Raw genomic sequence first — 24,697 nt, 5'->3', positions numbered from 1 at the left:
GCATTGGGATTGGCAACTGATTGAATAATTTAATTTAATTCTCATAAATTTATGATGCCCGGCTGATTGAGTTTTCCAGGTGCCGTCACACAGCACACAGGTGGGCAATTATGACTTAATCCACATGCGAGTATTACATTTATTATCCGCACTGCACAGACAAGGAGCAGCAGGGGGAAACACCAAAAAGAAGAAGCTTGATTAGAACTTAATATAATATTCAGCTTGCAGTTTAAACAGTTTCACAATCAAGTCAAGGCCAAATGTTGCTTTAAGTGTTTTACCAAAAATAACTGACAGCATTTCGAGCAAGTTAGTTGGGCTTTACTCTCAGGGAATTTATCTAATCATTAAACAAGAACTCCAACAGGCCTTTAAAGGTTACTCAATTGAAGATTTTTTTTTGTGTATTTTCATGGGTTAAGTCTCAAGTCTTGATATCTGGCAGAGATCTCTTGAAATCTGTTTATAGATCAGCATCGAAGGTCATAGCAGCTTCCTGGATACAGGCCCTGCACAGGCGCCGGTACATGAGAAGGTCCGGCCTGGGCTTCGGCGGAGAGCTAATGAAGCATCTGCCCTGGCTCTTGAACTGGCGATAGTGCCGCCTCCAGACTGTACCCGGATTCTTCGGCTCATTGCCAAGCAGCAGTAGATCCACGGTCCGGATCCACCCTTCAGCGGCAATATTAAAGCCGGCCACGAAAAAGCCAAAGGAGACTAGCAGCTGAAAGGACTCGTAGGCTCTGCCATCCGCCAGCCAGGCAGCCAAGCCGGGCACATAGCCAAAGATCCGATAGTCACTCCTACCAACTACCTCAAACATGTCCCGATAAATGGCCAGGAAGGGCTGCCACACCACATTATCGTTGAACTCCACGATCCGCAGCAGTATGACCACCTCGGTGGCCAGCATCATTAGCTGAAAGCGGTGCCGGCACCTCCGGACCCAATAGCAACGAAATGGCAAAAGGAAGGCCAGGAGGCCGCAGCCGAAGAACACCTCCGCCAGGCGATAGTCAGAGCCATCCAGGAATGGCTGAGCACTTGCCCAGGGCAGCTCCAGTTGGTGCAAACGATTCCAGCGGACAAACATGCCAATAAATATAATTAACCAGTTCTCATACAGATCGCGGGCCATCTGCTCCTGACAAAAGAGCAGCCGGAACAGGGGCATGTTTCACGCTTCGTGGGAGGAAAATTTATAAAAAGGAAATTACTAAAATGTTACAAAAGTGCCGGAAAATATAGAATATATGTATATTATTGGAGTAATTTATGGAGCTCGTACGAATGTGTAAATGGTTGTGACACAGATGTCCGGAGACGACTCTGTGAAGTGATGCGATCTGTATGGCCTACTCTGATCTGCGGAGATCGGAGGCTAATATCTGGACTGTAATACATAATCAATAAGGCTTCCTATTCCCAACAAGAAACCCCTTCGCAGCGGGATATGCCCAGAAGTGCGGGTTACATTACACCCCACGCCCGGGCATTTCAAGTTGGAAACTTGAAGGATGAGCTAGCTGCCAGGATGGGGCGGGGGACAGGCACAAATGCCATGTTGATACTTGTTGTGTTGTGTGTTGGAAATTGATTCTTAAACGCTGTGAAGAATGATGCGAGATTGACTCTCCATCCGGCCACCCCTAACGCCAGGGAAGATGAACGGATGCTGCCGGAAAGCAATACGCTCGGGGATGGATGGATGGCTGGATGGCTGGATGGTTGGGTGTGGATGTCAGTGGGTATGGGTACTCCACAGTGAAGGCCATTAAGCGGCAGCAGGAAAAAAATTTAAATGTGTGTGTGAGCGAAAAAGGATTCAGATGCGGATGCGGCGGATGCGGATACATATTGGCACAAGGAAAACAATGTGAAAAAGTGGCCACAACACAACAGTGACCAATGGCCCAACCACAGCCACCCTGGAGCAAGTGGGCAGAAGGGAGAATGGATACGGTAAATATATGTGCTACTATATACAGATCCGTACAGATGTCGAGAGCCTTAAATGGCATTAACTCATTTAATGATGTTCAAATTGAGGCTGGGTGGTCGCCTGGATGTGGCGCCTCCCCGACCACCTACCCATACTCCTCCTCCTCCTCCTCCACCGACTCTCACGGCACTTTGTCACACCAGCACCACCCCCAGCAGGTCCGGGAAGTCATCACTTTAAATTGCTGCTGTCACGGCGACATGCAGATGGGGTGTTGTGAGCGGTGCCAGGGCTGGGCTGGTCTGGGCTGGTCCCTGCAAACTATTTGTCATGTCTGTCACACTACCGTACATCTTTGTCAACACTATTTAGAAGTTTAATAAATTTTCACTTTGTTGGCGGCTGAGTGAAGGCGAAGGCTGCTTGTCAACGATTTAATATACACGCGTCAGTCGGAGGAGGAGGAAGAGAAGGCGTGGTGCCATCAATTAACAGTCCTCGAGTGAGGTATGCCAAGCCAGTGGTACCCTGCACCACCCAAAAGAGAGTCTAGCCAAATATGACGTGCTGGAGAGCTCCAGCTTGCAGATCTAGACCGGTGTCTGCCTTAAGTTAGTAGTTTTTCTTAAACGCAAAGTGCCAAGTATTTGATATTGATTGCAAACTTCAAGGCTATACAAAATTCGACTTTCTGAACTTCCTTCTTGTTATTATTAATTCAAATATTTCAAATATTCACTTCCTAAGCCTCAAAGAGCATCAACCTGGCTTCGTTACAAATAAAGTATTATTAAAAAAGTAATTTCCCCAAAATGAAATTCAAATAAAATCGATTTCCAAAATAGGTTTTTTTTCACAATTTTCGCCACCCGATAGTTTGTTCGGAAAACTGCATAAATCCATTTGCCTTCGAACTGAAATAAGAGATCATAAACCGACCGCAAATACACAGAATTTTGCGCTACGAAATGCGATTATGGGGACCACCGCCGTCTGTGGAACACACGCTTCGGGGTCCAGTGATAAATCCAAAAATACACCCGTTCGTGACTGAGTGACTGGAAAGGGGATAGATCGGGTGGCGGATACCCAGTGGATACTACACCCATCTGTCCAAAGAGTCACGCTCTGGAGTAGCCGACAATTCGCGGGGATGTCCAACCATCCGATGGATCGATCGACCCGGCAAAAGGCCCGCATCTCGCCGGACCACCACCGGAGAGAAGGAAACATACAGATTTCAGATTTCCGATTTCTATAGGTTCCCCAGATTCCAGTGCACCACTCTTGGCAGTGGGGCCCGAGTCACAGGTCATAAAATCCGAAACCGCACACAGTTTGGATTGACCAGTTTTTATATATTTATTCAGGCAGCGCGTTCCGCAAGAACTCCACAATTGGTGGTCCCTATCCCAGAAATACTTGCCGAGTTCTCTCTGTTCCCAAACCCCGACAAGTACATCCATAGTCCAGACCATGTGTGCTATATAGTGGAGGGAACGACGCGTCTAAAATCGGAGACTGCGACTGCGACTAATGGAAAAATTCATATTAAATCGATTATATTGACAAGGAGGGGAGACTATGTGTGTGCCGCTGCTTTCTTTCCGTTCTCGTGGGGGGGGGGCCAAGGCAAGCCATTACCGCGAGTCTGGTGGCAAATCATAAATTTATAAGTTATTAACACAAACAAATTGAAATTCTCTCTCTCGTTCGGTGTCACTCGGCGGTGATTCACGGCCGGCAAAGACGGAGACGTCGATGTGGAGGTGGCGACACTTTGGTAAAAGCCGTCTGTCACCCAGAAATCGCTGAAAAGCATTTGACAACTAATTTCTTGAGGTGGCGACGGCGGCGACACCTTGCAGTGATGACACCCGCCCCCCAGCTTCCACCTCCGACTCTCTCCCCCCCCTTTTGGAACGGTACGACCATGCCGACATCGCCTCGCACTCGCACTAACTAAACTAACACCGCAATCTAATTGTTGTTGGCAGCATCCGCGGTTCTTTAATTGAAGACATCAACACTAGCTAAAAATACGTCGGCTGTGTGCGTGCCTGTACTCACACTCCCACTCACACCCATACTCGTACTCGTATTCGATGCCGCGGGTAATCGAAGACGATGGGTGGGGTGGTGACGAAGATGGGGGAGTTGTGCTCCACCCGCCGTTCTATACACTGAGCATTTTGGGAATACCTAATAATAATCTCAGGTGATAAACTTACAGAAATCTCCAGCTGTTATTTTGTCGAGCCGAAAAAGTCTTGACAGGAGGTCTTGTTATAGAGAAGATCACTTGATAAAAGCTTTTTTCTTCTCTTGACAGGAAGTTTTGACAGGAAGTAAATATCTTGACAGAAGCTCTCTTTTCCTTTGGCTGGAAGTCTGGACAAGAATTAGATATGTTAATAGGAGCTAATAGTTAATAGGAGAGAACAATAACTCTTGACAGGAAATTTTGACAGGAGCTCTCTTTTTCACTTGACAGGAAGTAGGTCTCTTAACATCTCTTGACAGAAAGTATTTACATTAAGCAGCTCTTGCATAAAAAACTTAATCTATTCGAGAAAATTTAACAATGATGGCAAAAAGAGATTTTAAAAATCTAGACAGACTTTTTTCTCTCAGTGTAGCCACAAAAGCGCTGTCGCAGGAAAATTTAAGTCGAAGGAAATGTATGCCAACGGTGGCATGCGGCGGACTTGGAGGCGGGAGATGAGAGATGGAGGATCCGGGACTCTAGACTCCGGACTACCGATCCCCGTGCCGTGTCGTGCTGCGGTGCAGCAGGCAATGCAATAAACCGATATTTGATGTGGGTCGGTCGGGTCCAGATGCTCCATGTTCCGTGCGATTAACTGCACCGGCTATCCAGCTCACTTTCCGATACCCTGCAGCCGGAGAGAGGAGACTGGACAATCGCTGAGCAAAGTATACCCCAAAAATATTTATTAATATTTAAACCTATAGGGCTTTTGTATCTCAAAGATCCATATATCTATACTAAGAGATCCCTTGCAGGTTTTTAGTTGTAATTACTTAAATTGCTTATGTTTTTTTTTACGTGTGTTTCAGAAGCTGAAATGTTGCATTCGTGGCCCCGAGACGACAACAACAAGCAACACTGCCGCAATGTGACGCACGGAGACAGATATTTGTTTTCGTTGCTTGTGTCATGTTTACATCCCGGGCGACAATAGTTTACATTTGCTGCCATCTAAAAATTAAAAAGGTGACAAATCATAACAACAGCCGATGGGCGACCAAACGGAGTCTCATCTCCCTCCGGGGCAATGACTCCCGATCCGATCCGATGGCTCCCAAGCTAAACAACAGAATTTCCGGTATTCAGTCACCGATTTTTTGGGCTGGATTTGTGTACGAGGACAGATTTCTATTATAGTCTTTAAGGTAAAATCCATAGATGGCCTTGTTGCTTGATTAAAGCAAGAAAAATATATAATAAGTATGCTGGAAATGTTTATGGGACACTGATATGCCATCTAAGCCAGGACAGTGGGCGCTGTGGTATGGGGGGGGGGGTATCCCTTGGATACGGAACCCGATAATCGGTGCATAATAAATGGCATCACTGTCCCCGCCGAGAGATCATTATCACCGCGAAACTACCACTAAACGTCACTTCTTTTAAGATCAAAGTGTTGTTTGCGCGATTCAAGTATGCGCGCACGCATCTTCAATTAAAGGCACATGCTGATACCCCGCCACTGGATGGGATCGGATCGGATGAGGAGATGGAGTTGAAGCTGATGCTGGAACTGGAGATGAATCTGCGGCTGCGCTTTGCTGCATCGCATTTCCAGTTTGACAGAGGCTGGCAGGGAGAGGCTACAGGCTGGTGGCTGGACCCTCTCGGCTGGGACCACCAAACTCGATGGCATCGATTCTCGCCCAGATCCGCATCAACTCCACTGACGACAAATTAATTTGGCCGGCGAAAAACAATGGACCAAAGGCCAGATCCAGCAGCCGAATCCGAGTCCAAATCCAAAAGCGATTCCCAACGCGTAAGCGAACGTTGCTGTATGTGTTATCTTAATATTGTCATTGTCACAAATTTGCAAAAAGTTACGCTAATGGATTACACGATTTTCGCATTATCGCTTTGTTACCGCGCCGATCGCAATCGCATGCGATCAGCTCCAGCTTCAGTCCCAGCTCCAGCTTCAGCTCCAGAAGAAGAGAGAGAATGCCCGCGGTAGTAGCATTGGCATTGTATGTAAAACTACTGCCCAGGACCACTGCCACTCCTCTGTCCATCCCGCGGCTACGTGCCGCTGGTGAGATTAAGGGGGCATCCAAAAGCCCAGACCCACACTGAGATCCATACCCATACCCAAACCCAGATGCAGGACGGGGCATTACAAGCAGGAAACGCTGCCGACGCTGTTCGGCTTTCAAAGTGGCCACGAGCATTATGCCAGACACTTTGTCTTTGACAGCACCAGCAACAGGACCAGGACCAGGCCAGTACCAGCATCCACAGCAGTTGCCAGTTGCCAGTTACCAGTTACCAGTTACCTGGCCTCCTCCGCTCTTATCAGCGGCGAACTCAGCACGTTCCATTGTCGCTCCGCGACAATCTAATCTGCGAACTGAAGCCGCCGAATCCAGTCCTGGCTTGATCTGTCTTTGTCGGTTTGCCTGGGAGGCAACACGATCGTAAACTAGCGATGGCCCCGAGCCATCGACTCCATGTGTCATACGGTCACTTCTCCCAGATGCTCTATGCTCGATACTCGATACTCGATACTAGCGGCAAGTACTCGTACTCATAATAGTCAAGGGGAAGGCTGCCTTGGTTAGGATCGAGATTTGCGGCAGCTGTTTTATTATTGTTTAATAACTTCTCAATGGGAATATACCTATTTTGGGTATACCTATTTTGGGTATTCTAGTATTAAAAGATATTGTTTATTTTCAATATCCATATTTTAGGAATTTGCAAAGTTCTTCCAACTCGAGGTCTACTTTTAACCTAGGCCTCTGGCAGTATAGCAGATTGTATGCACACAAAACAAAAAGAACTATTGCCAATTTTGGAGGTTTGCTTTAGGCCTCGCATCGGCGCTTAGAATTCCCAATGGGTTCTAGCTTAGATGTAGGCGCTTTGCAGCACAATTAGTAGCCTAACAGCACTCGGTTAGGCACTTTTGCCTGTGGGTAAAAATAGAAAATCGATTCGGTATTTATATTTTTCATTCAGTTATCTATCAAAAACCCTCTCCAGATATCAACAAATTTCAACCTATGGCCGAGTCTGAGCATTATACCACATTAAATCAAATTAAATTCTGCGAAGTCTGGGCAGACAATTGGCAGTGCCAAAAGTGCTGGCTCATTTTTATGCGAATGCAAAGCTGTTGTAACATTTTCAGAGAGAAACGGATACCAACATATGGTCCGGGCTGTCGAATATGGCCATTTTATGCTAATGAAGCCACGAAGGGGTTCGGCACCAACTTACTCCTTTGACTTTCTCCGGCTAATCGGTTAAAAGCCAATTGAAAGGCACTGACATGAATCAATTGCCGGGAAGGGGAAAACTGTTTAGGATGATTAAATTTGTGATAGAAATGATTTCCCGGCCACGTCGATGCCTAGCTCTTTGTTCGGGGCCCATCCCCAGGTACCTCCACTTTAATGTTGAAATAAAAAATAACAAAAAATATACAAAAAACGCAGAGAAAAAGGGAAAACATTCGCAGTCGTAGTCGCTTTTACATTCGCATAAAAAGCAAATACAACACGGGGCGAAAACAGCAGTAATCAAGTGTAAGCATACAAGGGACCGGCCCCGCCCCGCGGATCCCCCGTTCGCCGGATATGGTCCCGGAATGCCAGGATACACAGGAATCCCAGGGAGTCCACGGGGATAAGGGTAATGGGTAATGGGGTGGTTAACGCCGCATATAGGCATAGGTCGCCCCCGTTGTACATTTGTTTCTTTTTTGTGGTCAAATACTTTTGCATGTAAATGTTAATTCATTGATTTTTATAATGCGAATCCCGTCCCCTTGGCCCTTGAGTCCTGTCAGTCCTTTAGTCCTTCAGTCCTTTGGCCTTTAGTGAGGGGGATCAGCCAGGCAGGGCAGGGGCCCGGTGGCTGTGCAAACATTCGGAACAAGCAAACAACAAATAGCAAGCAGAAGGGAGCAGGGGAGGAAGGCCTGGACCAGGACTTTTCCGGCAAGGACAAGGAGCATTTGGCTTTGATGTTCCTTACTTACTTACATTTCATCACCGAAGTCGCCGCGCCGACGTCGTTGTCAATAAAAGCAAGTTAATGGGTAAACACTGGGTCCAGGGGGCACGGAACCCTGGTCCAGGAGCCGCACTCAAAACTAAAAAACCCAACTTCTGCCAAGAGAAACATTGTTGATGCGGTCGACAGTCAAATATTTGTGGCTTAAGCATTTTCCTTTGTAGCGTCAGCTAATTTTCCTAAGCGGATGCCCAAGTCCGCCCCCTGGCTCCCTCCCCGCCCCCACCAAACTCTATCAATTCGCCATCCCAGCCACCCGGCTACAAGTTGGATTTCCAGAGAGTTAACGGGGTCTTCTTACTCCCACCCACCTTTGACCAATGTATATTTGCAGATCGAATGGTTTTATACAAGAGTTCCTATCCGGTAATTGATCCCATTTATTGGGTAATTTATTTATTCAAAAGTACTTAAAAAATGTATATGTTTAGTTGGTTTTTTATTACAGAAAACGTATTGCAAATTAGGAAACGTAGGTTCTAGTAGGAAGAGTTTCCACATTTATTCTGTAATGTCTCCAAAAATCTTGTAAATTTAAATCAAGTTTTTAAATTAGAATTACTTAAGATATATTAAGTACTCTTGTTTTGTTAACAAATCCCCGAGAGTCTTCAGACAACTGCAATTACTTGCTACAGCTTGAATTTTAAAGGTGGCACAGTTATTTTTAAAGGCTTTAAGGTGATGTAATATACGAGGGCACACCACCCAGCAACCAGCAATCCTTCCCATTCCCCTGGATCCCTCCCCCCCATCAGCCTTCCCCACCTGCGTGAACTGAAAACTTCGCCTGGCATCAATCACTTATGCTAAATTAAGGCATCTGCGCAAAGGCTGCCTTGTAATGGCAGGCGGAGGCTGGGCTGCGAATGGAAATGAGAACGAGGATGGGGCTGGGACAGCATGGATATGGAATATAGCCACGGATATACATATGTGTGTATATAGCGGAGGCAGAGGTGGTGCCTGTGGCACCACCGCAAATACTTCAGGAGTGGCGCTCACACACCCAACAGATGAGATCTATGTCAAAAGAGTGTCAATATACACAAGTAAATAAACCAATTAACCTGGTCTAAATGGTATACATTTTTCAAAGGAATTTAGCTAATCAATCCTTAAATTATAAGCCATCATTGACGCCAAAAGCTAAGATATACCTAAGAGATCATAATATGTACAGGCTGTAATCAAAGGTAATGTAAAGAATAAGATGCGGAACGCGCATGAATTTCAAATAAAAAGAAAAGCGAGAGTAAAAATCTATAAAAAAAAACGCGGTTGTGTTACGAAAGTAGCAAGAACCTGAACAGCCAGGCAGATCTAGAATCGTTTAAATTGCGATATCAAGAAAATTTCAAGAGAATCTGGATCGGTCTCTAAAGCCTGACCATTGTTTGGCGTTACGTATCATATTCTTTCTTTCATCTCTTTGTAGTAAAAGCTTTATAAATACAAACTCTATCTCTAATTTTTGAATCTCGAGAAAGTTTCATGAGCAGCCTCTAGAACCTGACTATCGCACGTCGTTACGCATCTTATTATTTCATATCTTTGTATTAAAAACATTATAAATCGAATTGTATAGATATACATATATATATATTTTTTTTAGCGAACTCTGCTTTGGCCCCAGTGTGCGGGAGGTTTGGGCCAAATCACTGGCCTCTGTTTGCGGTCGCGTATACAGTGGCTCGGTGGTTCCCCCCACATCCATACCCATTGGCACACCTGTATACCTGCCCTCCCCTCGGACCATTTCCCTGCGGCTTTCGGCACAGGTAAGCCAAACACAAGGCGACCTTACCGACCTGCCGACCGCACCAGCAGCACTCGCAGCAGCAGCAAGCTTAATGAAGCTTGTGTAATTGATTTTATGTTTGTTAAAAACGGCAGAAAAAGAAGCAACGCTCATGCACTCGGTTTGCTTCGATATTCATGGCATTCAATTTGAATTGAATCGCTCAAAAAACAACACTACATGGCACAACACACACACACACACACACACACACAGCGCACACACAGCGAAAAAAGCAAACTAATTTCAACGGACGCTGGTCGAGCGGCAAGGCCCGCAGCGGCAAAGTGCATAAAGTGCCTGCTAACAGATGGAAAAATGGAAAACACAACTTGAGCCCATTCGTCTGGACAACCTGCAGCTCCTCCTCCTGCTCCTTCTGCACCTCCTCCTCCTCGCAGGGATCCAGGGGGGCCAACTCTTTGACGGGTTCATTATATCAAGCGAGCACAAAAGTACATTTGATCCGAACGACGGGCACGGGCAAGGGAACTGGACCTGGCCTAGGGTGGCATGACCAGATGAATTTTGACTTCCGATCAGGATGCAATGTGTGCCCAAGAGTTATAAATATATAGTGCTTTTTTTTGCAGAGATTTCAATGAGATTTGGTGGGAGACGATTAAGAACTCTGATTTTCACTTACCCCGAGGGAGTTATCAGAGTCTTTTCAAAGTTATATTAAAGCAACTAACTTCCCGGCTATAATCCCATCTGAAAGTAAGTTTCGGCTATTTCAGCCTTTCCTTTAAGTTCTAAAACATCTTCTTACCACTTGGTTTCCTCCAACAGGAAGCACCCATAGTTCTTCAACCATTTGGAGCTCGCATCATCAGCATGGCAGACGTCATGGCAGAACGACAATGATGCTGCCTGGCATTAGGAGGATCTATTACAGCAACCCAGCCTCGGAAGAGATGCGACCCCAGACATGGCACAGCCTGAACTCGGTTCGGTTTTGGTTTCTGGCAAACCCAATTAGCACTTAGACACTAGTTCGCCGGGCACGAAACAGGGGTCGGTGTGGTTCGGTTTGATGCAATGCTGGAAGGCTGGAGGGAGTGCTGGAAGGGATCGCTGGCAGGGATCCTTCAGCGACAGATTACCAACAAACGACACCGCCACGATGTTCACAGATCGCATTATCATTATCAAAGTGTTTGCTTAGCCCAGTGCCCAGTCCCTGCCGCCGCTCCTCACACATTTCCCGATGGATGTGTTAATTGCACTTGGCTGCTAGCATGTTTTCCCTGAAAGTGATCCTTTTTGGCCCAACAAGAGCTACTGCCTCGGACCTCGTCCAGATTAAACGGCATTGCCGACGAGGACCTTTTGGTTGTGCAAACATATAGATATAAAACCCAAGACGGGACCAGACACAAGATTGGGTCGTCGCAGGTCGCAGGTCGCGTAGGTCGTTTGTCGCACGATCGTAAACTGAAATTCGGTAGCATGTTTTCACAACATGTCGCCCAATTTACCCTTTCACGGTTTTTCTATTTATCCAATTCTATTTACCACGCTGTTGTTCTTTCCTCCGTCTCGAAAAAGGGAATGGAAATGGTGAAGGAGATGGCATAGGAGATGGAAATGGCATTGGGAGTTGGGGTATGGGCTTGGAGTTCGAGTTGCTGCTGGTTGATGGAGGCATCTATCTATCTGAAGGCCTAAATGTGTTTACATTCCAGATTAGTATTCTCTGATGGATGGTTGTCACACGAGGGCCGCCAAAGATCATGTTTCTGGCTTTGGGATCGATCTCTGGGGGTAAACCCCGGTTGCTACAATAATATTAGCTTTGACGCTGCCTGCTTGAAGTATTGTTTTTAAAAGTTAATATTACAGGACTAATAAAATACGAAATATCATGAGTTGTGGGGATATATCTCCAAGATTTTGATAAGACTCTTGAGGCAACTTTATTTCGATTTTAATTCAGATTTCTCTTAAATTCCTTTAATTGTTTACTAGGATCTATCATGGCAAATCTAGCTTTAGCTTTTCAAATCTAAACCCGTACAAAGTGCTGTATTTCCTCGGTTGCAGTAAGACCTCTTCCCCGGAACCCTTTTATGGCCCCTGCTCCTTGAGTCGTCCTGTTTCGGTGCCTTTTGAGGTACGCACTTACATGTGGAGGCAGTGTCTTTGGTGGCCATTCCGGTAAAGATCACAGGCACAGCGGTTACATGTCTCAACTAGTATTTGTGCATTGTGTTATTATGGGCCTGCTAATTAGCAGCCAAGCTGGCGGCAGCTAGTGCCTCGATTCGGCATTGTTATGGCACATACACTGTCCGCTTGGTTCTCCGTTCCAATTTGATATCATCCTGTAGAACCCATATAGCACATCCCATTCCTCTCCAGCTTCTAGACTCTGCTCCCTGCTCCTGCTATTAGAGGACTCTCTCTCTCTCCTCATCATCGGGGCTCATCGTGTTGTCTTGTGGCTGGTTGCTGGTGGATAATCATCACACCATTCCCCAGCTCTATACTGTATTTGACCATCCGATGATGCGTATGACAGATACAGGCTGGTCATCCGCCAGGGGATGGATTCGCACAGGGAAAGAAACTTTAGACACCGATGTGCCTTTAAGCCTATTCTTAATAGGTTTTGATAACTTCCTAATTTACTTTAAAAAAACACTAGAATAATAAAGACATTTTTGTGATTCTATAAAGTATATTATATTGAAAAAGGGAAATGGAAATCTGGACTAGCTGGTGTTTTGTTTTCAGTGCACATATCCTTGTACTAGCAGGGTGGACCAGTGGACCCATTCGGGGCGGTAACTGTTATTGTTTCATGTTGCTCCTGCTACTGATAGCATTCCCGTTCCTTCCTGCTCCTATTCCCTGCTCCTGCTTCCTGCTCCTGTTCCCTGCTCCTGCTCCTGTTACCACTCCCGCTCCCCGATGCACACACAATGCGAACGGCTCCCTTTTGATGCCTTTGTTGCGATGAGGTCGCTGCAATTTCTGCAATGTAATTTAATTAATGACAAAAAAAAAAGCACACAGAAACGGAGAAATATGCAAATCGTTTGCATTATGTGTGTGCTGGGGCAGGAGGAACCGGCATCGGCACCGGCACTGGCACCGACACCTACTGGCCCCCCAAAACTGGATGGGTGCCTTGGGTGCAGAGAGCAGCAGCGGCGGCGGCGGAGGAGCGGAGCCTCGGTGATTCGGCGTGCGATGTGCAGCCACATCGAGGAGGTACGTGGATGTGGCAGTGGATGTGGATGCGGATGCGCTGGCCATTGGCTGGTCGTGGCGCTCGTGGCGCTGTTGTTGATTATGTTGTTGACAACGGGCGTTACGCACTCTACGTGTGTGTGAATATTACGTAAATATTTATATAATGCAGCAGGTGAAGAGTGTGCGTATGTGCGTGTGTGTGTGCCCGGCACATTCATCCATGTTCATGTGCACACACGCCCGCGGCCAGCGCACACACCCTGCGCTCTCTTTCTCTCTCTCGAATGTTTAAACTGTTGTTGTTCGCAAAATATTTGCATTGGCGCCGCAAAAGGTAAATAGCCATTTAAGTAATTACTGCACTTAATTTTTAATATTGATTTTGCAAATTTATTAAAACTTAATTAATTGTTTAACCAGATAGCGATTATGTGCGTGTGAGCAAACAGACGTTCAATGCCACGGCCAGAGCTCCGTCCGGCGACAGGTGTCAGGAAAAGCGCCTCTGGCCAGCCGCCATGGAGTGTGTGTGTTCTGTTGTGCCAGGAAGCTGAAGCTGAGCTTTTGTAGGCGCAAATATTTCAATTTTGCAAACTATAAACAAAATCATACTATCAATAATTATCAAGTATGAACTACTGTATGGCGTTTGCTTCTCGAGAGCTTGGAGCCTCTGAGAGGCCACGATTTAGACCTACTCCATATCACATACAGACTTACACCTATTTTTGTATTTCTAAAATCTATTTGGGAAAATATTGTGTCATCCCAGTGTCGTGTAAATGCAAAGACCCCCAGCACAGTGAGTTTATGGCATTTGAAGCAATTAAAAACCCGAGAGAGACTTTCCCATGAAGTCGCTTAAACTGCCCTGACGGTAATTTGAATTTGTCATTTCAATTTTGAGGAGTGCTTGTGTGTGGCTCAAGTCCAAACTGGGTCGCCAGTGCAGTCCCCCGGGTATCTTGCGGTCTCTGCGATGCGCTTCTGTTTCCTTCGATCGGTAAATGGATCGTTTTACTGCGGGAATTACTACTACTGTCCAGGAGCACAATAAAATTCGTTTCTGATATCGGTAATTGTGGGTATCAACGGTTACTCGGCTGCTTGGTTCCGAGTAAGTAAATATACTTAATTTTAATGACAAGAAAACGCTGCTAAAGTGCCGCTGATTGAATCTCGTTAGTCGCCGCTCAGCCAGCCATCGATACCAAGAAGCGGCTACGTATGTATGTACTTGGGCAATTAATTCGACATTTTAATTTACATTTCATGGGAACCTGCTGGGGCTGGGCTCGGGACACAGGTAAGGGCACAAGACGAGCTGCTGATTCTGCGGCTGCCCCGAGGGCTCAGGCTCAACTCAAATCGACTGCGAACAGCGGCTTCCACGTTGTCGCATGTGTGCTTCCCCTGCCATTTTCGTATGGCACTACAATTACGCTTACTATGACGTCTAGGCCATCACAAATGCCAGCAAGAAGATGCCGAATGGAATCAGAACTTGGTTACTTGAATATCGAAGAGTTGATTTGCATTATCAAATCAAGGGAATAATCATAAATAGGAAATAGGAATACGAATAAGAATAGGAGTTTCTGTTTAACTCTTGACTCGCAAAGTATCTAAAAAGTATAAGTTTCCATATTGCAGACTTGGGAAGTCAGGGCCTTGGACACCCCAGTTATATAGTAACTAAAAGTAAGTCTAATCACTACAATGTTACCTGTACGTTCTTATCAAAGAAATTTTCCCATTAAATGATATATTGTTTAAATTAAGTACCAATTCATATCAGAAAAGAAACACTCAAAACCAGTAAGGAGATTAAATCGCAGGACCATTGATTACAACAAAGAACGCCGCCTCGGGCACTCCTTTTATAAACTGTCATATGGGGAATTACAAGCGCATTAGGGAGATGTATGCCCCGCACTTACGACAGATACGAGAACATGTTGCCAATCCGTTAACTACCCCCAGTGGGTGAGAGGGGTCCCAACCCTCTTTACGTTTTCATGGGTTGCTTGTGTCACTGGGCTGTCAGGCATTTATGCCCCACGTGACGAGCATTGGACATTCTCTAACTGTAGCTAGTGACTGTATCTTGTAGCTGTATCTGTATCTGGATCGCTTTCGCAATCCATTGGATTCGCTGTGCAACAAGCGAGAACTTAAACGAGAACGCGAACGAGTGCGTTGATCCTATTTCAAACGTCAAGTTACTCAACTCGTCTCGACGCGACTCCAGCTACTTGACTGTCACATCTCAATAACCCTCGAGTGGATTTCAATTGTCTCCAAAAATAAACGCATTTGCATCCCCCTGACAGCACACACACACATGCTAACGAGTCTATCCCAGGCCCAAGTCCTATCCAAAGCCCAAACCCAATCCCAATCCCATTTGAAATGTTAATTTTTAACGCTTTGTAAAATTTTTTCTAATATTTCATAAAGCCAAAAGACCGCAGGAAGACATTTCGGTCAAAGCACAACGAAGATGAAATGCTCTTAGGACATTCTATAGAATATATAATTGGATATTTTATACATTTTCTTTTTATTTATGATATGGGGAAGTAAGTAACTTATTAAGTCTAAATAAATATATTTAAATATTTCAATATACGCTATTTTCCATGCTATATTCATTCCAAGCCCTTTAGAAATGTGTTGCAACCCGTAGACCCACATATGAAAGGGTGTTCCCAAAGCTCAGCCAGACTTGTGCGAACCTTTTTTTGCCATTTCCGTTTTGGCTCTTCAGAGCATAAGAACTCGGCATTAAAAAAAAAGAAGTCACCCACCCCAGCCAGCAGTACTCATCCCAGTCCAAGTCTGCGCCTGAATGTCCGTGTTTCCAGCTCCAGCTCCACCTCCAGCTCCTTTCCCATCTCCGAGGCAGCCTCGTGACATCATCCAATTCAAAAACTTAAAAGTAAATAGATCCCAAGAGATGAGTCCGCACCATTTGCAGCATTCCGTTCCGTTGTCTTTGCCCGACACTGTTCTGTTTGTCTCAAGTGACATCGCTGCCAAGGATCATCTCATAATGTGGCAAGCGTTTAGCTTCGGAGGTCTCGCCCCGGCCTCCATCTCCATCCACTCCAGCGGAATGGGGCTCACTGACGGATTGGCTTAGCTGATGTGATGTGCCCCGAGTTCTGGGATCTCCAAGCTCCAAGCACGGAACTCTCGACGCGACGCGACGCGCTGCGACTCGCCTCGACTCGTATCCTTCGCTTCAAACCACTTGACATTTTCACAGTCTCGCATCCATGTCAATTTTGCGGTTTCGGTTTCACGCAACTATGTGTGTTCCGAGAGTGTGTGTGTGTTGTGCGGGTCTCCGTTCTCCATATGAATGCGGAATTTTTAGCTGGGATTTTGCAAATACACGGAGGGAAACAATGAAACATTATTTAAAACATAGTTTTTTACTAAATATTATTTATGCTTTAATTCATTGGCAGACATTACCGTCGGAAATTACAGATATATTTCTGTTTCATAAATTTTAATAATTATACATAATAAACATAATTATTAATAACATATAGCTTGTATATTTTGTGGGTTAAATATTATACTCTATAATCTAGCCACAACTCACTTGGGAATTATAAGCTAAGTTCTTCACTGTTAAAATTTAACAGACACATAAAGAAGCTGCTAAGATAGAGAAGACACGGCAAAGACCCGACAAAATAACAAATAGATTTTAGATTTTAATAAAAGAACTCTCTTTTTCGACTGGACAAAATAACTAAATGGATTTCAGATGATTTCAGTAAATGAAAAAGGTTTTACAGCTGCTTTAAGTGAAGTGTATCCGTTAGTTTTTTTTCGTTTGGATAAATAACTAAAGGCTAGATAACCGATTTGTACACGGGCAAGTTTATATGTCATTTTTATTGTTTGTTCAGATTAAGGAGTTAAGAGATCCTTAGATTTATAGTCTCTAATAGCTCTCCAAAAAAGCCCTGATAACTTTTCTCCTAGTGTGCTTATCCTGGGTTTTGGAACTGAAAACGGGAGTGGCTGTGACGATGGAGTGACAAAAGAGAACTGTATCTCACCGGGTTCCACCGATCCGTGTGCATACAAATATATATATATATATGTATATAGTATATAGTATATAGTACATATGCTGCTTGTGAACGGTGGATGAGTGTGCGGATTCGTACCGCCGACATCTTACAACGGGTCGGATCGGATCGGATCGGGTAGGGGTACTATCTAGTCTGTGTGTGTGTGTGTGAGCGAACGAGTGTGTAATCCGTCCATAAGTGGCCTCAAATGCCTATCCATAATGATGACGATGATGTGGTTGCCGCCGCGACCAATAGTTGGGCATTCATCATGAGCGCAAAACAGAGCGGAGTGGTATATGGGGAATTATAGTCGCAGAGGCCGAAAAAAAAAAAACAATTTATGCCGCATGTCACGCCTTCCGACGGGCCGTGCGAGAGCGAGCAGGAGAGCGAGACACTTTCGAGGGCGTTTCCCATTATAGATCTCATCAGATCGCCGATATTAAACACATTTGAATCGAATCTGTACACATGGATACCGAATAAGCATACATACACATATCTAGATATTGTATATATGTATGTACGCTCTTTTGGGCAGATTTCGGTCTCAAAAAAGAAGAAAAAGCACCCCCCAGCGCTTGACTTGAGGCGTCGGATCCGCCATGAATCACATCAAAGGTCTTAACACTTCCCATTTGATTGGCGGAGAGTGGTATGGAGATCCTAAACAGATGGCATTAGAACGACAAGTTCTATGGTCGTTTTTTTATAATATACATATATATTTTTTTATATAGTTTTTTAAAGGTTACAAAGCGCATTGTGATGATGAGGGCTGTCTCTGTCCAATCTGATCTTAAATAACCCTCAAATTATGATTAAAGAAATAAGAATCTGGAACAGAATCGATAGAATAAACTTATTGTATATATTGTTTCCGTAAACTGAGTGGTTCTTGGTTCCATTACTCACCTAATTTTCATAGCTTAGCATTGCTTAAGGCCCATAAACACACACTTCTGTTATATCCCATGCCCACGCATTAAAAATCGCATTCATTTAAAGGTTTTCTCTTCAATTTTGCCACTGTTTATTGTTAATGAAAACTTAAAATCATGTAATACACAATCGTTTCAGGGGAGAGCAATAATTCATTCACGAGAGCAATAACATTTCGTTCACTTACGATCTAGCAACCTATGTATCCGAAGGATATGCTTCAATTGGGGGGGTTAGTACATCAAGTTATACAATATATCGACTGTTTTATTGGCTACGAAAAAAAATTTTCACTTACAACTATTTAATATAATGCGTATGTTATATATATATATGTATATTTGCGTTATAAATATCAATACTTCGTTGTACACCGATCGAGGGAGGCAGGGAACCCCAGCCCGAACCCGAACCCGATCCCTGCTCCTGCACTGCCCAGCCCGCCTCTTGGATATCGATTTGGATTTGGATCGGCCATAAATCCCAAGATCCTCATCCCGTTCACACACTCATTCAGCCACACACATACACACTCTCTCGCACTCACACACACATACACATCCCGCTGATGCTCTGAGGAACGGATTGAATACTATATGCTTAGATGTCGCATTACGGTATCGTTATAAATACGTTAAAAAAAAAAAAAAAAAAAATTGTATATAACACAAGTACGTGGAAAAAAAGCTAAGTTTCGGAGCAATTCCAGTTTGGTGAGGACGACACAGGCGACGACGACGCACGGTGGTGGACGGCGGCACGGGGACGTGCCTGAGGAGGAGTGCCGACCATTTAATGGCCGGGCTTTGCACACGCCCGCTTCCCACACCCGTTGCCAGCCAACGCATCCCCGGGATTCTAAATAAAAACACATTTGACTAAGGACATCCTCTAGAGCTAGACGGAGATGGCGGCATTCGTCGCCGCCGGCGACTGCTGAGGCTGCGGCTGCTGGTGGTGCTGGCCCAGGTGGTGGTGGTGGTGGCGATGCCGATCCAGACTCAAGTGGCTCAGGTGGAGGTGGTGCTGCTGTTGCTGGTGCAACTGCTGCTGCTGCTGCAACTGCTGATGCTGTTGCTGCTGCTGGTGGTGGTGTTGCTGCTGCTGCTGCTGCGTCTTGAGTAGCATGGAGCGGTACATCTCGGAGAGCAGGCTCCACATGGGCGGCGAGCCCTTGGGCAGCTCCACGGGAGATCCAGTCGGCGGCAGGAAGGCGGTGGGCGGTTGGGCAGCAGCGGCGGCAGCTGCGGCAGCGAACATCTGCGTCTGCAGCAGCCGGAGGTGGTGCTGCTCCTCAAGGTCCAGCACGGGCAGCGGCAACACTGGGCGCCGACGGGACAGATCCATGCTGTCGCCCTCCTGGTCCAGCTCCATCTTGATGCTCGTCTCTGGGAGGAGAGAGGAGCCCGAGGAGCAGGCGGCGGCGGCAGCAGCGGCTACAGTGGAACCGCCGGAGCTCGAGGCATTGCTGTCGTGGCGCTTACGCTTGCCCAGCAGCCGCTCCATGGAGAAGGCTCCACCGCAGGGACTCGGCGAGCGCTTCTCCCGCTTCAGCTCGTGCTCCTTCTCCGATTCCTGCTCCTGCTCCTGATCCCGCTCCCAGTCGCGCTCCCGCTTAACCTCCTGGTCCTGGTCGGCCTCCGACTTGCAGCGCTTGTGCAGGCTAAAGTCCAGCGGCTGGTCCGCGCGCTCCTCGTCCGCGCCGACGCTGCAGCGGCTGCTGCTGCTCCGGCTGCTGCTGGCCAGGCTCAGTCCGCAGTGCATTTCCTCGTCCGGCTCCTGATCCTGATACTGATCTGGGTCCGCATCCTGATCTTGATCCTGATCCTGGTCCTGGTCCGGTTCCTCCTCGCTAAAGGCCGCCGGACTGGAGCTATTGGCCTGCATGTCCACGTACACAAAGTCGCCGTCATCCTCGGCATCGGCCTCCGGATCGGTGTCTGCCTCGGGATCTGCCTTGCACAGGTCCTGGCAGCCAGGCAGCAGGCCCAGGCCATGCGGGAACATCACGTACGGATGGTGACCGTGGTGGTGCGGCGGCGGCGGAGGCAGCAATCCAGGAAAGGCGGCTGGCAGACGTCCGGCGGCAGCGGCAGCAGCTGCGGCGGCCGCTCCGGGCGGAAAGACGGGGAACTGCTGGGCCGTGCGTCCGTCATGCGGCGAGATCTTGCGCCGGATGTGCGGCGAGTGGAGCTTGGGATTGGGGTTGGCGCTGTGGCGATTCCTGGAGCGTCGCGAGCTAAACACCATGTTGCAACCCTCCACCGTGCACTTGTGCATCTCGCGCAAATGCACCGCCGAGAAGTGGATCTTCAGGGCGCCTTTGTCGCAGAAGGTCTTGAAGCAGATGGAGCACTGGACGCGCTTCTTACCCGTCGCCGGGTTGATGAACTGTCCGGCCAGGTTAATGGGCGGCGAGCCCCAGCGCTTCGGCTTCGAAGAGGAAACACCAGAACCGGATGCGGAGCCCGAGCCCGAGCCAGAGCCAGAGCCGCTGGAGCCACCGGGTGAGCTGGCCGGCGAGGAGGCATGATGCTGGTGCTGGTGCGGATGAGGGGGATGCTGGTGGGGATGTGGGCCATGGCCGAGCAGATAAGCGGGTGACATGAACGGATTCATCATGTGCTCCATGACTACGGCGGGTCTCTCCGTCACCGTCTCCCTACGCGATATGCTGCAAAGACAAGAGAGCAGAAAGTGTCAATCAGCAGGGGTGTCAATCAGGGAGGCACTCAGTCGGTCAACCCTAATCGCAGCTAATGCCGAACTTAGCCAGGGATTGCCCCCGTTGCCAGTTGCCCGTCGCCTGATGCCTTTCCGATTGCGCAACTATCCGGAATCGACGTTATCGCCAGTGGTCAGCGGTCAGCAGGTCAGCCCACTGACCTCCCTTGGACTTGGCGTGCCAAGTGCGGACTTGCGACAGGGACAGGGACATGGACGGGGACACACGGACACCCGGATTTGATGCGCAATTAGAGTCAAGGGAGGGATTGAGCCAGCGTATTGAAGCTCAATTAACCAACGACTTACTTAGTGACTAAAACTGAAATACTCTAGCAGGCAATTACCTCGACTTGGAAATGCTTCCTATGTATACATATATGCGATATTTTTATAGCCCGAATGTATAGTGTAGACACTTGTAAAATCAAAAATGAGCAAAGCAATCACCGCCACAATTAATCCGTATTATTGGGGAACCAATATATATCAGCTGTATTACCACACTTCCAAGTGAAAGTCCCCCAAGGAGCTTAGCCAACTTTACGCAAATCCAGCCAGATTTATTGGTAACACACACACAGCTCTCATAGATGGGGTCTAATGTCGGCAAATCTTTCAAGTCAACAGTTACAGTAGAACCTCCTCAAGCTGTCACTCAAGGAAACTTGTAGATCAAAAAAGTATCTGGGAAATACATATATACATACAACCACAAATATAGATACAAAGCTATAGTCTACAATATTCAAGTTATAGATGGAATCAACCCGATCCGAGTTAGCAACACTTCACAGTACTCACTCGTGTAAGTACACATTGCCTCATTTGCTTCAGCGAAATCTTTTACAGCTTTTTTGGCTTTTTGGCCATTAAAATCGCCACCGACAACGACGACAACATGCGGCTATCGGTGTCGGTGTCGGAGACTTCGGATCCGATCGGATTGGATTGGATTGGATGGGTTGAGATCGGGATCGGGGTGGAGAGCATAGTGGAGAGCTGGCTTTTATTGTTGGCTCCAACTCCGATCGCTAGGCTACCGTAATTGTGGCCAAGCCAAAAGCCAGCGGCACAGTGTGCTTGGTGGCTCTGATCCCCGTGCTCTCCACTGGGGACAATTGTCGGAGCGGCGGATGACGATGATGATCGCGCGGCGATGTCGTGGCCAGCTATCTGGAATCGATCTCAAAAGTCGGACACACATTCATTCGCTTGCCCAATGTCAGGCTAAAGCTGAGGCTGGAGCTCTCTCAGATACAGATGCGAATACGACGTCGAAGCCAGATACAGATACAGATACCGCTGGGGGGAGGGAGACGGGGGAACGGTAGGAGATGGTCGGTTTTTATGGGGCTCATTAGTAACGATAACAACAATAGCATTAAAATGCGTGTATGTACACGGCGCAAAAAAAAGACAATTGTCAAGCACTTAAGGCGATTCGAGATCTCAAGAAAGAACTAGCTCTTGTCTCCCCTCTTCTCTCCGTTCTCTTGGGGATTAGCTTTGAAAAATATTATTTAAGGCGACTGTACTATAATCTAAGAATGTTAATGAGTAGGGATACGGATTTTGTAAGTAATTAATTCTTTAATATTAATTTTAAACCGATTTAACTCCAGATCAGTGTTTTGTTGCCGAGTTTTTGGACTCTTGATCATTTTTGTCCGCTGGAAAACCAAACTTTTCTCCTGGTGCACAGGTGAGTGCTCAGGTGCAGGGTAATTATTTTTGTCAAGCGCTTAAAATGTCTTAGCAGACGAAAAGCGGGGCTCTCGAGCGGCAAAACAAAAAACCAATCACAATTTTGATGGCTCGGACGAAACGTTTTTTTGATTATCGGCAGTGGCAGCAGCAAAATGATGAAAGTCCCCAACACAACACCCAAGACGGGAGACAAGACGGGACAAGAAGCGACAAGACAAGATCAGACAAGACGAGACAAGAGAAGCGACTGAAGAATCCCAGTTCCGAGAGCCAAGAGCCCCCAGATGAGAGATGCGAGCTCTGAGCACTTCGGCAGCTATAATTGCTGTTGTAGTTGTTGTTAATAGTAGTACATTATAATAAGCAGTAGTTGCGCGGGGGATGGCCGGGAGGAGGCGGAGGTAGAAACTAGCGGCTAGAGGGGACCGGATTGTGGTGGTCCGCAGATGACAACCCCGATGGCCGGACTTTGACGAAAACAGCGAACGGCAGACAAAAATCTTAATTACAACTTTGACATTTGGCGATTCCCCGAAGCCCCTGGTATTTCTCTGTGTCGTTAGTCGTAGTGTTTTCCATGTAAAGTGCGGTTAGCTGAGCGTTTACAAGACCCAAAATCGAAATCAAAATGGAATCTGGAGAATGCTCACACACACACATTTATAGTTGAATGACACATTTGAAATCCCAGTTATTTCTAACTAGAATTTATAAATGGATATTCATTTAATATAGCAACTGATAACAAAGGAAATAAGATGCGTAACGCCTAATTTTTCTATTTAGTTGACTTGAAATGTTGTCATTCTTAATTCTATTCTTGAAATCTGTCACAGCTTGGGAAAAGTAAAACCACATTCAAAAATCAGTAATATTTCACATAAAACACGACTTAAAATTGTTAATTTTTTAAGATAAGATAAATCTACGCAACATAGAACCCTGTGTATGGGGTATAGTTCAAGTATTTTTCAGATATTCTAAAGTCTGGACATTCTCTTCACTAAAAACCACAACCTTCACTCTGCCGACGGCAAATCTTCGGAATTAATTCTCCGCTCTACGTACCTTTCTTTTCTTTTTTTTTCGCTCAAAAAGCGAGTCCTCGCGCGTAGAACCGTGGAGGGTTGAGTATTGTTTAATATTTCACTATTTAATTTCACTTGTTTGCTGCAGAGTTCCAGAGTTTTTTTAGAATTTTGTTGTTTCGTTTTTTGTCACAGGTCTGGCATAAAAAAAAGTGCTGCTCGCTGGGAAAATTTAGATTCGGTCGGCACCCGTCTTATTTCCATGGGTCCGTGCGGCCGTTTGAGTTGTGCTGTGCTTTTTTACGCCGCCGATTTATTTCGGTGCATCGCCGCTCACTGGATATTAAAAAAGTTTGTCGTTTCGATTGTCGTTCACTTGCGCGACGCTCACACACAGTTACTGTCACACTCGCAGTCGCAGTCACAGTGACAGTCACGAATATGAACACGAACACGAAGGCGAAGAACGAGCCGCGCGGGCGGCAGAAGAGGAATGCGGTGCAGAGAGCAGAGGCAGCGAGAGATCCCCTTCGAGTATATTTTCCGCGCCCGTTGAAATTTTTTTTTTGAATTTGTTGTCTGCACTCGTATTTATAGGTTTTGCGCTCTCTGCGTCGCAGTCGTGCCCTCTGCCGGCATCGACGTCGTGCCCTCTCTGCCGGCACCGCAGTCGGTGTGTGTGTGTGCTCTGCCGTGCTCTTTCTCTGTTGCCGTACGCCCGCATCGTCGAATGACCTTCGCTCTCATCCCAACAGACTGTTAAACGGAGTTATCGCCAAGACACTGTAATGATTTTCTAAGCCCGGGTTTAGAGTCAATTGGTTCTCTATAGATATTATGAAATATTAATGAGTAAAATATGTACATTTTAAATGCAAATGTAAGGTAAATATTTTACAAGTCTTCATTTTAAGGAAAAATCTGGCATGGAAACTGCCACCCCCTAGAACTAAA

At 46.4% G+C, this 24,697-nt stretch overlaps 2 protein-coding genes across 2 annotated transcripts; both read right to left on the bottom strand.

Annotated features, from left to right (window-relative positions):
- Nucleotides 1-302: 302 nt before the first annotated feature.
- Nucleotides 303-1,339, bottom strand: Andorra (andorra). Its single transcript, XM_017162545.3, has one exon. The coding sequence runs from the start codon at nucleotides 1,175-1,177 to the stop codon at nucleotides 467-469; it is 711 nt and encodes a 236-aa protein (XP_017018034.1). The 5' UTR covers nucleotides 1,178-1,339; the 3' UTR covers nucleotides 303-466.
- Nucleotides 1,340-18,346: 17,007 nt separating this feature from the next.
- disco (disconnected) lies at nucleotides 18,347-24,284 on the bottom strand. The gene is made up of 2 exons (XM_017162762.3): nucleotides 23,784-24,284; nucleotides 18,347-20,955 (listed from the first exon to the last, which is right to left on the bottom strand). Exon 2 carries the CDS (start codon nucleotides 20,910-20,912, stop codon nucleotides 19,179-19,181), a length of 1,734 nt encoding a protein of 577 aa, XP_017018251.1. The 5' UTR covers nucleotides 20,913-20,955; nucleotides 23,784-24,284; the 3' UTR covers nucleotides 18,347-19,178.
- Between the last annotated feature and the right edge of the window lie 413 nt (nucleotides 24,285-24,697).

Source organism: Drosophila kikkawai, chromosome X (genome assembly GCF_030179895.1).
Source record: "Drosophila kikkawai strain 14028-0561.14 chromosome X, DkikHiC1v2, whole genome shotgun sequence".
NCBI classification, from domain to species: domain Eukaryota; kingdom Metazoa; phylum Arthropoda; class Insecta; order Diptera; family Drosophilidae; genus Drosophila; species Drosophila kikkawai.
This window is presented reverse-complemented; position numbering and strand designations above follow the sequence as displayed.

Coding starts and splice junctions, on each gene's coding strand:
- disco (XM_017162762.3), bottom strand. CDS start 20,912: ATGGAGCACATGATGAATCCGTTCATGTCACCCGCTTATCTGCTCGGC.
- Andorra (XM_017162545.3), bottom strand. CDS start 1,177: ATGCCCCTGTTCCGGCTGCTCTTTTGTCAGGAGCAGATGGCCCGCGAT.